General features: G+C 38.1%; 1 protein-coding gene across 1 annotated transcript in view; it reads right to left on the bottom strand.

The window, feature by feature from the left end:
* Positions 1–8687, bottom strand: part of LOC144657487 (uncharacterized) — a 10291-nt gene extending 1604 nt beyond the window's left edge. Inside the window, exons 1-2 of the mRNA XM_078517831.1 lie at positions 8628–8687; positions 1–536 (exon numbers count right to left, since the gene is read on the bottom strand). The exon at positions 1–536 is cut by the window's left edge and continues 1604 nt beyond it. Of these exons, the coding sequence (XP_078373957.1) occupies positions 1–377 (377 nt within the window). The 5' untranslated portion in view covers positions 378–536; positions 8628–8687. The remainder of the gene's footprint in view (positions 537–8627) is intronic.
* Between the last annotated feature and the right edge of the window lie 5498 nt (positions 8688–14185).

The raw sequence follows: 14185 nt of genomic DNA on the forward strand, positions 1-14185 counted from the left end.
CCACACTGGTTGCACTCAAAAGGCCTTTCTTGGCTGTGGGTTATTTTATGGTTTGTTAGAGTAGATCCATTGTAAAAACATTTGCCACACTGTTTGCACTCATAAGGCTTCTCTCCTGTGTGAACTCTCTTATGTACCTTCAGCTGTCCTGCCCGACTAAAACACTTACCACACTGGTTGCATTCAAAAGGCTTCTCTCCTGTGTGTATAGTTTTATGTTGTTGCAGGTTACCTTCTTGAGTAAAACGCTTTCCGCACTGGTCACATTCAAAAGGCTTCTCGCCTGTGTGTGTTGTTGTATGTAGCTTTAGAGCTCCTTTACGCTTAAAACACTTGCCACACTGGTCGCACTCAAAAGGCTTCTTTCCTGTTTCCATTTTTGTATGATTTCAGTTCTGTCAAGCGTCGTGTCACACTGGTCGGTTTTCAGGGGTGAAGCTCCTGAGGGAATAGCAGCTGCACCGATAACGTTTTGTTTATCTTTGTGACTACCACTTTCAACACTACCAGGTATCATGTAATGATATTCCTTATACCTTTAAAAAAATGAAAAAAAAAAAAAAAGGTAAGGCAAATAATACGTCTCGAGGAGACATTAGCTCTTGGGGAACAATTTCATTGTTTATTTTCACTCCGGTTTGCTTGCCGTTAGCTTCTATTTGTTGGTTAGGGCAACACTTTTTTGTATCACCCTAAACAATTACAAAAAAAGCTAACCGTAAGCAAACTAGCATTCCCTAATTCTGTCATTCCGCCGAATAGGGACTCACCCTTTCAAATAAATGTTACTCGCAGCCGGCTGGCCAAATTCCTTATTGATGATTAGGAGAAGTCAAGAAATTAAAACATACAAAAGTGCTGTTAAGTCTTCCATCTGACGATATAACTGGTCTCCACTACCTTATTAAATGAAATTTTCGCGACACGTTAATTTCGCGATTTTGAGGTGCGAATATTTCACGACACTTAAATTTCGCGATTTGGCGAGAATTTTGTATTTTGAATCACTTTAATTTCGCGTTTTTGAGTAAGACACAATTTACACTTCCTTGGCAATATTATTTAAAACATGCATTTGAATAAAATAAAACGACTTTATCAAAGGAACAATAACATCAAACGTAACAAAAACGCAAGGGCAGAGACTAAATCTCGGCAATAGCATCAACAGAGTAGTTCTCGGAATGTCTACATGTAGGTCATGCTTGTACGTGCATGAGTAATTGTTCTAAAGCGACCCTTTAGTGGTATTAAACAGTTACTTATTCTTTCATGATTATTGACATATGTAAGTCACTTAATTTTCGCGTCATGTTATGTTCGCGCCACTTTATTGTTCGCGCCACTTTAATTTCGCGATTTCTTCGGAATTCGCGAAATTAACGTGTCGCGAAAATTTCATGTAATAAGGTAGATTCCGTCCTTTTCTTTATTAAAGGGGGTCCTTCTTAACTACCAATTTGTTGCTAAGAAAGGTTTCTGACCTTTTTTGGAAACCAAATATCCTACGGATAAGCTTTTTGCACAACGTTGTTCCATTGAAGAGTCCAGCAAGAGTTTTAAATCACGGCCATAAATGACCAATCACGTGACCGGGAAACAAAAGCCAAAACTGAAAGGGCATAATCCAGTGCCAACACGTAAGAACATCCCTTTGCTTAATGCTTTGTATTGTGTCTATGAAATTCACATTATTATTCACATAAACACCAGTATTTTTAGACGACCTTCAGTAGCGTCCGATTTTTAAATGTAAACAGTAATTCCATTCGTAGGATTAAAATGTAGGCTATGTTATCTCCAATCATTGCGCGGTTTGGGACTGGCACTGGTAACGCACGCGCAATATCAATTTTTCTCGACCCAAGTGTTCTCCCCACCAAAATTCACTATTTGGCACTACCAAACGCTTTACTAACTGCTCAGATCTTTAGTTAGAGGAGCACGGGGACGAGATTTTTGGCCTAGCTTGACGTTAGTGGTAGGCAACTTGACCCAAAAACTTGTCTTTGAACATCTAAAGGAAGATATTTTTTACTGCGGAGAGAAATCAAACCACGGTTATAAATTTCGACTTTTCTTAAGACGCGCGGAAACAACTTGAAAAATTAAGCGTTAATTTTTCAAGCCAAAGACGCTTGTTTACAGTTTTTATTAAAAAGGATTATAATTTTTAGGATTCCTACGACATAAGTTTTGTCTCAGTCAAAAATCTGTTAAAATCCGCGAAAAAGCCCCCTTTAGAAGGACCCCCTTAAGAGCCCACAGAAGGATTTCTTGCGCGTTTCGGACTTGTACGCGCCAGACGTACAAAACATTTTTCTTTGAAGCACTTCTTCAAACTCGCTTAACTAAGATGGCACAATAAGAAGCTACAGAAAAAACTACCTGACTTATAATTATTGTCTCATCTGAGAATTAGTTTGATTAATTTGACTTTAGGGAAGGCAGTTTTCTTACATATGCAAATAAACTCAAAAGTGTACGCGTTCTACTAGCCCGCGCACTGGTCAGATGAATTGCAAGTGGTGGGCCATAAGAGCAAATAAAAAACGGGAGGATTGATGCACATTTAAACAAAAGGACTAAAAACTTTAGCAGTATCGTTTTCTAGGTTTTCTAGATAGGCTGAGGTGGGGCATTCCATCACCTTCTGTTTTGCTTATATATCGGGGCACTTGACTGACTTATTTGCCCACACCCCAAGAAATGTGCCTTTTTCCAAAAAAGGAGAATGTCAGTGACTGAAGGTTATGTCCTGGGGAATGGCATGGCACTGCTGGAATTGACTGATGAATGATTACTGTAAGTTCACTTTTAGCAGAGAAAAGCAAAATTTATCAAAACTAGAATAATGATTAATTTTTTTAATGATGATAAATACGGAAAAATCTGTTTCAATAACAACCCAAGCATTGCTTCAGACAACAATGTTGCATGAATATAGACCCCAAAACCACTTATGACTGCCTTGCACATTTTGTGCAAATAAATCACTTCAAGCTCAGCAACTCCCCCCTAACTTTTCACCCTCATAGCCAGTCACCCCCTGGCATAGTTTATAAAGGTAAATGGTTAGGAAGCCTGGCAAAGTTCTTTGTTGTATGTTTTTGTTCGCTATTTTGGAGGTTGACCCTGCACAAAACCTGACAAAATACAATAGGTGGTTACGTGTGTTCAGGTAGCTAACCAATAGAAACATTGAGATTACGTAATTCATGCATAGTGTATGAGCACAAAACAAAAGATGTGCAGGGTCGTGGACCTTCCAACATAAATCAAGGCCTCTTTGTTTGCTCCTTTGATGTTTGCCGGGCTTCCTAACCATTTCCCTCTATTAACTATGCCCCCTGGCCAGTTGTACCTATTTATACTTCAAGTGCTTCTATGATGAAATTTGCATCTTTTCTTTCATAGCCTTTTTGAAACTATTAACAAGTACCCTATATGAGAAGAAAAATGTCGTTTACTGTTTTTCAATAACTCTTTTCCTTTTAGAGATATTCATGTTTTGAAAATATGCAAACTAGCAAAGTAATGACGTCATAGACTCAACCAAATTTTGATCAAATCTGATCAAATATCTTAGCCAATTTGTATTAGAAGTCTCTGATTCCTTGCAGCAACACTCTGCTAGACGGTTGTTTCATAAAATGAACTTAATTGGTTACCATGGCAAAATACTAGACTCCAGACCCCCTCGATGACTTTTCTGGCCAATTCTGCCATTCTTTTTTGATATTTGCCAATGATGCTTTGCATGAGTAACCTGGCAAGCATATAAATGGATAAGGCAATGTATTTCCCGGAATTCTTTTTTCCGAACTAAAAATTCTTAAAAAAAAGTAAAAACAAATTGGCGGAGAGTGGAAAAAAATGAGTAACAATGGTAACTTGCAACATAACTTTATTATTAGTGTCCTGTTTGTCACCTGTAAAACCATAAGTTTGCCAAGTTTCATTGTTCTCTACAGAAAAATTAAATGTCTGAGATAACTCAATTTTTGTACTTGACATAAAATTGGGTTGAGCAGATGATGTCATCAGTCCCCTAATTTGCATGTTTTATGACTTTTTAAAGCTTAAATATCTCCGGAATAAAGGAGATATTTGAAAACAGAGGCTGCCATTTGAAATCGTTTATTAAATACTCTATGAAACACCTAAAATTGCAAGAAGTGAAAATTTGATCATAATAGCACTCTAAGAAGGGCAGAAGGGCAGTGTTAAAGTTAAAATCTTCACTTAAGCCCAATCTGCAATTAAGCCTAGCCAGCACTCTACCCTAGACCACTTGAACTGAGTCCATAGCACTAATACCATTTTGTTAGCATGTCATGTGCTATTGAAAAGGGTTGAACAACAACAACAAAAAACTTTCTTGAAAAAAAACAAACAAGAACAACAACAAACAGTCATTATTCCAGACCAGAGTATACCAAACAATTTATTACCCCATTTGAGCCTGCATTTTTCACTGTAGGTTTTTTCTTATTTTCTGGCAAAAAAGCATGTTGTAGAAATTAATTGTAGGGTTAAAAAACCCTTTCTGGCTCGCTGGTATATTGTAGGATAATACCAGGTTGGTTGAAAGGTTGTCCTCAAAACTTCATAATTGCATGCTATTGAAGCTTTGCTCCTGGGCCAACTGTTCATTTTTCCGACAATATCATGAACCTCTGGCAATATTCTCCAATATATACCAGCCGTCTGAAGAGGTTTATTTATGAATTATAACTCACCAATTAATTTCCACACCCTCATTGGACGAAACGCATTGTGTGGTACAAAATTGGACAATGGGTATCAGACATTATTATTCAACACATGTGCATGCTGCCCATATATGGTCAAAATGTTAATGTTATCTGTCATCCGTACACAACAGATATCCTGCGATATATGTACGGTAGGTTAAAAAGATTCATGAATCCGAAATCTTGTAAGCGCTGCATATTTACAGTTTTTCTATCTGCAAAATGTGTTTTACGTACAGCAGAAGAATGTGTCTCGTTAACAATTAGTTAAATATTAAAAAAAATTATCCTGCTCAATCTTGCGGAATATTGTCTGATTTTAGCCAACTTGGCCTACGGCCTTGTCAGCTAAGTATCAGGCGATATTCCGCGCGATTTGGCAGGATAATTGTTAATTATACCGCGTCCGATTTGATATCTGTCATCTGATTTTTAGACAAGTACAAAACAAATGAACAATGTTACCTAATATGTCTAACTTTTTTAACAAATCAGTGTTAAAAAAGTTTTGTAAACCAATCAAATAGCATTTATTTCAACTGTAGTTACACCATGATCATTACTGTAGGTTTTTTCTTTTTTACAGGTGATAAAGTGCGAGAGTATTAATGGTGGTTTGGCATCAGTTGGAGCTTGAATTAGACAACGTTGCCTGCCTTGTCTCCCCTCTTAATATGTAAAGCCAACGGTCAAAAACAATTCAATGAAATAAAGCCTTTAAAAGGCACAGAAGGAAAATAAAAGGCCACACATGAGTTGACTAACAGTTTATGTAACTGAACTAAACATTCCGATCGAGATGAGCCTAAAATTATATTTAAGCAATAGAGGACTTTTTTCTGTGTTTACATGTACATAGCCTCGTCTAAACATGAGGGGGGTTGGGAGAATTCGAGACAGTTATGCAAACCCAAGACGCAGTCGAGGGTTTGCAAAACTTTCGAGAATTCTCCCAACCACCCGAGTGTGCTATGTAAACACGGAAAAAAGTTCTCTATTGCTTTTATAAAATATTTTTTTTTAAAAATAATTCGAAAAATGAAGGGGATTTGGTTTATTTACTTCTTGATTGAAATAGATTTTCTCAAAATACGCATTTGACAACACGTGAAACAATCAAAATTTGTGTTATAAGAGTTCAAGTAAAATTTGTGGCAAGTAGCGCCGTGTCGACGAAAGCGATTCCACGTAAATCTTACAGGAAAATATGGAAAGTTTGGCAAAAACTAAAAGAAATGCTAAAAAATATGGCTTAGTAAAGAAAGAACTTCAAGGTGAGGAGTTAATTTAAGCTGAAAATGAATGTCACTGTGCTTGATCGCTCTTGAAAGTTAAGTAAACTTGCCTGAATTATTTGGCAGCCCGATAACACGGTTGAAAAGTCTCATCGTGTCTTGTGAAGTTTTGCTGGATAATTAGGAATCATAGCACAAGCAGCGGATCTAGCGAGGTCGGTAGCAATGGTATGCATTTATTGTACGGTAAATTGTTCAGATAGCCATCTAAACGGGTCAGTTTCTTCTACTGTCATTTCCTCCGTCTTTTTAATGTGCTTCAAGCGTGGAACAAATTCTGCTTTGGTTTTCTGACAAATATTCCCATTCTTTCGTCTTCCCCAAGCCCATTTTGAATGAAAAAAGTTCACGACTATTATTGCCAATGTAACAGTAGAATTTTTACGCTGGGAAAGTCTCAGAGAAAATATATTTTAAGCGTCATTTTAATCGCATTTTAAGCAGATTTGCCGGTAAAAACACGGAAACCGATCGGCCGTGCAAATTAAAGTTTAAGTTTGTAGCTTATAGTTTCGTTTGCGTTGACCTATATTTTTTTCTAATAAAGAATGACTTGTAGGGAATTTTATTTTAGTACTTAAACACAAAAATTTACTTTACTGCGTATTTTGTTGCATATTTTGTCGTTCGCTTGAGCTCCCTCCAGGCAAAGCGCTGTGGTTCTTCTTTCTTTTGCTTTTTTCCTCAGGCTCATATGGGAAGAGAAAGCCGGAACACATATCAAAATTTGGTATTGTTTTCCATTTCTTTAATATCGTACTTGAAATTACTTTGAAAGTCTTTTTGGCAGTTTTATAATGTTTTTAAAATGTGCCAGGAAACAAAGAAAGCGTGACGTCACAACCGTGTTTACATACTCTCATCTAAACTTACCTATCGACCAATGAGAGCGCGCGTACTATCTTAATTATGTTATAAGTATTGGGCAGTTCCAGAAAATATCCATACACCACGACGGACGGCTTTTTGGAATTCCGAGGGCAAGGGGGGGGGGTTCTTTGAACTGGAATTCCGAAGGCATGGGGGGATACTTACGATTGGAATTCCGAAGGCAAGGGGGAGTTCCAGATCTTGGATTTCCAGAGGAGACAGACAAAAGTGTGTTCCTTGAAATGCTAATTTTGTGGATTACTCATTTGTAAATAAAGCACGAACTGACGACCGCGTAGCAGAAGCAGGATACTAGAAGATACAAGACAAGTATCGATCGATCAGGCGTGTGTTTGCGTTCATTTACAAAAGAAAACTAATAAAATGTTGGTTGTACATCAAGATCCAGAGGCCTTAACGTTGATGAATGTCTTCATTCATTCTTTTTTTCTTGTCAAAGCGGATCCACAACATATTCAGCACAGTCAGTGGAGCGCGAAACGTTTTTGCCACGCTTCGAGATGCCATTTTGAAGCACGTGGGATTGGGAGCGACTGCTGACCCCGAAGGCTCAAATTCAAGATGGCGGATATGTCAGTGCACTCGATCGTATTATCTTCTGAAAGTACACACATACATAACACCATATTGTTATTTTAATGTTCTGTACCAGTTTGGGGCAATGTAAAGTTAATGTAGGTTGTATCTGTTGAACAAGGGTAAGGAGAAAACTCTTTTTTTTTTACATTTTCATCCCAGCCTCTGTTACAGATCGAGTCATTTGAAATAATTTGATGTAAAATACGCCAGATTGGGCATATTTGCGAACCTGTCGGGAATTGTAAAGGACTTAAAGAAAAAAGGAAAAATCCGAACGGGAGGGGGGGTTAAGGATTATGGAATTCCGAGGGCATGGGGGGGTAACGCATTTTGGAATTTCCGAAGGCAAGGGGGGCTTACAATATTGAAGCCGTCCGTCGTGGTGTATGGATATTTTCTGGAATTGCCCATTGTTTAAAGTGCTTTATTCATTACTGCCATAGGTTTCTTTACATTTCTATAGTTCGGCGATTTTGTATGTCAACAGAGATTCAACTGCGAACACATAGGGTGGCCTGCCTGTGAACAGACAAAATAAGGCCATCTTTCTGTAAGGATAATGTGTAAGAGCGGCCGGGTTACCCAGCGCGTGCGTCAAAAAAGCGACCACAAATTGAATGATTGACTTTTTGAGCTACGCCGGGAATTACATAGCCTTCACAAAGCTGTTCTTGTGGTTATTTAAGTCTCAAAGATGTTTACACTTTCCTGTGTGTACAACTTTCACAGCCCAGAAGAAAATCAACTTTTGGAAGTCAATAAAGCTTGTTTCTTTTCTTTTGTAAATTATTTTGGCACATGTGCATGTGGCTAATGTCGTTCGTATCACCGACCGCGATAAAAGCACAGGCGTCAAGAAAGAAAACAAGAAAGAAAACATTTTACAAAGATAGAAGGCTCCGATCAATGTTCAGACTTCTTAAGAATATAAATAGAGAGTTGGGAAATCAATAACAACTGTCGAAGATCGAACTTAACGACTTGATGATCGAATTCAATTTGTAGTATTTGCTACCAGATCGAACGCGGATGGAACGTTTTAGGTTCTATTAAGTTTGATTACCGAACTCTTCAACCTTTTTAACGTGTAATTATGTTTTCTTACCTTCACCGAAGCAAAATACTCAATGTAAGCCGCCAACAGAGACTTCGAGCTTGATCACCACAAGTACACTGAAAACACTGGTGTCCAGTCTACGATCGTCTATAGATTACTTTGATTTTGTGGACTGGACTTTTGCAACTTGGTCCACGGATCATGGATTGTACTCGTCACCATTTGTTATTAAGAATTCACGTAGATTATAGCTTCACTGGTGCCAGGAGGTTTAAGTGTCATTGTCAGAGTAAACCAGGCAATGCCAAAAGATGGGGGTCAGCCGATTTCCCTCATATTTTCAGCATTTAAAACCTATCAGATAAGATTAAGATTGGTGGCATTTAAATGATTTTCTGCCTTTTCAATCTTGAGATTGACCACCCCCCTAGTTTTTGGAACAGAAAGTGCCAAAAATCCTCATAAAAAAGGCCAAATTCTCAGTACAGGAAACAGATCTTCCTTTTGCATTTTGTGCACAAAACTTTTTCTCAAGGTAAATTAACTGGTTGTTGATGTTTTGCATGTTTAGAAACAAATTTTCAGTTTAACTGTAATTTTTACCATATTTTCTAAACTAGGTAGGTAGCTTGTGTCTTGCCACAGAGTGAATTTGGGGGATTTTCAAATTCAATTTTTTCAAAAGTGCGATGGTTTATTTTTTTATTAAAAGCCATTTTATAACAGTCCATACCCTTCTTAATCGAAAACAAGAATTTATTGATTGGCACAAGAAATTCTTTTTCCACGAATTTAGTTCAAAAATGGCTCTGATCGCACTTATGGCTATTTTCCCGCCAAAATTAAATCACACTCAAATATCACATAACATCGATAACATTATATTTTGAAATGAAATTGTTGTATTTTAATTCATTGAAAGGAGTAGAAACTTCGGCAAATGAGTTAATAATTGATTTCGAATTAACTATGTTAATTAAAGTAATATATACCACAGTCCGTGCATGAATTCATTGTGTATTTCCTGCGAAAACTTAGCCGTATTACGTAAGTATTGCTTCGATTTTCATAGTTTATTTTGGTATGTCTTAAAAGCGAGATTATAAACCTAATATATAAGGCGGTCTTTGTAGTAATGATCCAAGGTACCAAAGAAAGAAACCACGAGTCGAGACGCTATTTCTCACGTTCGACACGGAACTTTTGTCAGTTTCAATTCATGTTATCACGTTTCATTCGGGACAAACACTCTTATAAGTATGAATTGCAATTGTTTGTTAGCTTCACAAGAACCACCTTGTAGTCTTCTCGGATATAGTACAACTATTCTACCGTTAGATGCTTGTAAACAAGATGTTACAGTTCGCTTACTACTCGAGGTCTTGTTGTGAGTGGCAAGCGAGGATGGCGATCTCGAAGTTCAGAAATCACTGAGGGAGCTTTCTTCATTCAGTTCAGGTCACTTTGACTTATCCGTAGATACAGTAGAAGGTATGAGCATCTGTCCAGAACACTAAAAGAGAAGTAACAGGCGACTGCATGCGACTGGCGACCTTGAAAAAATACCTGTTGTTATCACTGCACAAAGATCAATGCAAACAGATTAATGAACCACGCCGTGTTTGCATGACCTTTGTAATGTATGCAACACTGTCACGCTGGTTGTAATTCGAGCTCCTCTCTTTTCAAGTTAGTCTCGAATTCTTTTCATCCTAAAAGAGACACAAAAACGCACACAAGACCCAAGTAAACATAGGTAGAAGTTCAGATCGGCTGTGTATTTTTTTCAAGAACCTTTAGTGACAGGAAGCGTATTTTTTCATTTCTAATTTTGCTATAACGCAAGTGTCATCGTGACGCACCCGAAGTAAGTAGTAACTCCAATTTAACCAATAAAAACAGAAAACATCTCTGTTTTGATCTTTGTCGAGGACTGCATTTTCGTTTTGGTCATTGGAGAAAACTGAAATGTGACCCAACTCGTGTGTGAATTTTCATAGAAGCACAACGTTCATCAATTTATATGGGCATCGTTTACCGATATAAGAGATAAACAAAATGTTCGTTTCAGGTCACGAGAATCAATGTCTAGTATATGTCTGTGTCATATTCGTACCCAAGCGATAGTCAAGCTAATCCATTATAGGATGCTTAAGATGCACACACTTTTGCTTATGATTCGCCACTACGAGAAAACTTATTTAACTAGCTCTGGTTTCCTTTCTTATTCAAAACTATTTGTGAATTAAATTAAGAAAAATAGTTCTTAATTTTTGTAGCACAAACGCCTGGTCAAACCAGACAAAGGTCGTGATGGTGGCAACAACAACTTTGTTTCGTGTTGTGTACCTTTCAGACACGATAAATTTCTTTGTGGGCGTGGTTCACCTACAACCTTGAAGCAGATTTCATTTACACTGTAAAAGATTTGTACTACAGAAACCCTAAGAAAAAATCGTGCAAATGGAATATTAAGCCAATCTATTGCCCGGCTTTTTAACTATCAAAATAAATAATTGGGCGGGGCGAGAGTTAGCCGATGTACAGGAGAAATGCTTACACGAGTATACATCGCGCCAGTGACACTGTAGTGCATGTATAATATTCGTTTTTCCTTTACGATCACTTGATTGCCTGTACAACAAAATATCCAATATTCAACCAACATAAATTAAAAAAATGTTGAATATTTATAGATGTATCCCACTGGCATTTCAAAAAAAATGATGTTTTGTATACATCAGTTTCCTCGATTCTAAGAAGCTGGGTGTGGCCATTACAAAACTGTGTATCACTGTTTTATATTTGAAAATTAGTAACCCGAGTTTTCTATGAGTTAGATTAATCAACGAGGCTCAGCCGAGTCGACTATCGCTATCCAAAACATACAGTGGACTACCGCTATCCAAAACCTAAAATTTAAAGCACTTTTAAGTCAACGCACAATCATGCCCTATCAGCGATTATAGTTCACCAATAAATTTTCTCAGATTCTGATTGGATTAAATTGATCACGTGACGCGATGGTGTTCATCCGCGGAGGGCACTATCAGCCCATAGTGCCCGTCCGAGAAAAATGCCCGGATGGATAGTGCCCGCCCGTGAAATTTTTTGTAAACAAGTGTGCCTGCAGACAAAAAAAAAAAAAAACAAAATCACTGCATTTAGTGGATTTCATGTCTGGTTTTGTTTCGTTTGTTAAATTTCGGCTTTCAATTGAGTTTTTTATTTTGAAAAGTAAAAAAATATTTGGCTAATATTTGTTTTAAGAACATCAAACTTCCGCGGGACAACTATCAGTCGTTAGCATAACCACACTGACCTACTATTGGTAATCGCGCAATCTGATTGGCTAAACAGGTGCCTACTATCGATCCGTAGAAGGCTCTCGGAGCGCGCGCTTAGTCTTCGCTGAATTTTATCAATCAAAACCTTCAATAAATCAATTCTAGCGATATTCTGAGTTTACTAGATCGGTCAGTGGGTTATGCTAACACAATTAGACGGCTCGCTCTCGGTTTCTACCGGCTTTTGATAGTTGACTCGGGGCTTCGCCCCTCGCCAACTATCAGCCGGTAGAAACCTCGAGCTTGCCGTCTAATTGTTAAATAGTTGCCCCGCGGAAATTTGAGGTTCATGAAACAAATATTAGCCAGAGAAGCGAAGCTTTAAGGGCTAATATGCTAGTTTTAAGAACATCAAATTTCCGAGGGGCAATATCAGACCGATAGTTCAGAAACAAATCACTCTATCGTTTTTATTGTTCACCACTAAATTTTCTTCTGCGCGCCCATTCAAAAATGAGCATCTTGAATTATTTTTTGCTTTTTTCAGATGAAAGTTTTTAAAGCCGAAATTTAACAAACAAAACAAAACCAGACAAGAAACCCACTAAATGCAGTGACTTTTGTGGGGTTTTTCTGTCTGCAGGCCCACTTTACAACAATTTTCACGGACGAGTACTATCCATCCGGTTATTTTCCTTGGACGGGCACTATTTTAACAATAGAGTGTTTCTGTCGAGGAACTATCGGCTGATAGTTGCCCCGCGGAAATTTGATGTTCTTAAAACAAATATTAGCCCGAGAAGCGAAGCTTCGAGGGCAAATATGCTAGTTTTAAGAAAATCAAATTTCCAAGGGACAACTATCAGACCGATAGTTCCGAGACAGAAACACTCTATTGTCTTTATTGTTCACCACTAAATTTTCTTCCGCGCGCACATACAAAAACAAGCATCGTGAATTATTTTTACTTTTGAGGATAAAAAACTCAATTGAAAGCGGAAATTTAACAAACGAAACAAAACCAGACGAGAAACCCACTAAATGCAGTGAATTTGGTTGGGTTTTTTTGTCTGCAGGCAGCTTGTTTACAAAAAACAGTCACGGGCGGGCACTATCGATCCGGGCATTTTTCACGGGAGGGCACTATGGGCTGATAGTGCCCTCCGGCGGACGGGCACTATCGCGTCACGTGTTCAATTTAAACCAATCAGAATCGGAGAAAATTTAGTGGTGAACTATAATTAAACAATAGAGTGTTTCTGTCGAGGAACTATTTAACAATTAGACGGCAAGCTCGAGGTTTCTACCGGCTGATAGTTGGCGAGGGGCGAAGCCCCGAGCCAACTATCAAAAGCCGTAGAAACCGAGAGCGAGCCGTCTAATTGTGTTAGCATAACCCACTGACCGATCTATTAAACTCAGAATATCGCTAGAATTGATTTATTGAAGGTTTTGATTGATAAAATTCAGCAAAGACTAAGCGCGCGCTCCGAGATCCTTCTATGGATCGATAGTAGGCACCTGTGTAGCCAATCAGATTGCGCGATTACCAATAGTAGGTCAGTGTGGTTATGCTAACAGCCGATAGTTCCTCGACAGAAATACTCTCTTGTTTAAATAGTGTCCATCCGAGAAAAATACCCGGATGGGTAGTACTCGTCCATGAATTACAACCAGCGTGACAGTGTTGCATACATTACAAAGGTCATGCAAACACGGCGTGGGTCATTAATCTGTTTGCATTGATCTTTGTGCAGTGATAACAACAGGTATTTTTTCAAGGTCGCCAGTCGCATGCAGTCGCCTGTTACTTCTCTTTTAGTGTTCTGGACAGATGCTCATACCTTCCACTGTATCTACGGATAAGTCAAAGTGACCTGAACTGAATGAAGAAAGCTCCCTCAGTGATTTCTGAACTTCGAGATCGCCATCCTCGCTGGCCGCTCACAACAAGACCTCGAGTAGTAAGTGAACTGTAACATCTTGTTTACAAGCATCTAACGGTAGAATAGTTGTACTATATCCGAGAAGACTACAAGGTGGTTCTTGTGAAGCTAACGAACAATTCATACTTATAAGAGTGTTTGTTCCGAATGAAACGTGATAACATGAATTGAAACTGACAAAAGTTCCGTGTCGAACGGGAGAAATAACGTCTCGTGGTTTCTTATTTTAGTACCTTGGATCATTACTACAAAGACCGCCTTATATATTAGGTTTATAATCTCGCTTTTAAGACATACCAAAATAAACTATGAAAATCGAAGCAATGCTTACGTAATACGATTAAGTTTTCGCAGGAAATACACAATAAATTCA

The sequence above is a fragment of the Oculina patagonica genome, chromosome 6, assembly GCF_052425735.1.
Source record: "Oculina patagonica isolate OP01 chromosome 6, crgOcupat, whole genome shotgun sequence".
In the NCBI taxonomy this organism is placed as follows: domain Eukaryota; kingdom Metazoa; phylum Cnidaria; class Anthozoa; order Scleractinia; family Oculinidae; genus Oculina; species Oculina patagonica.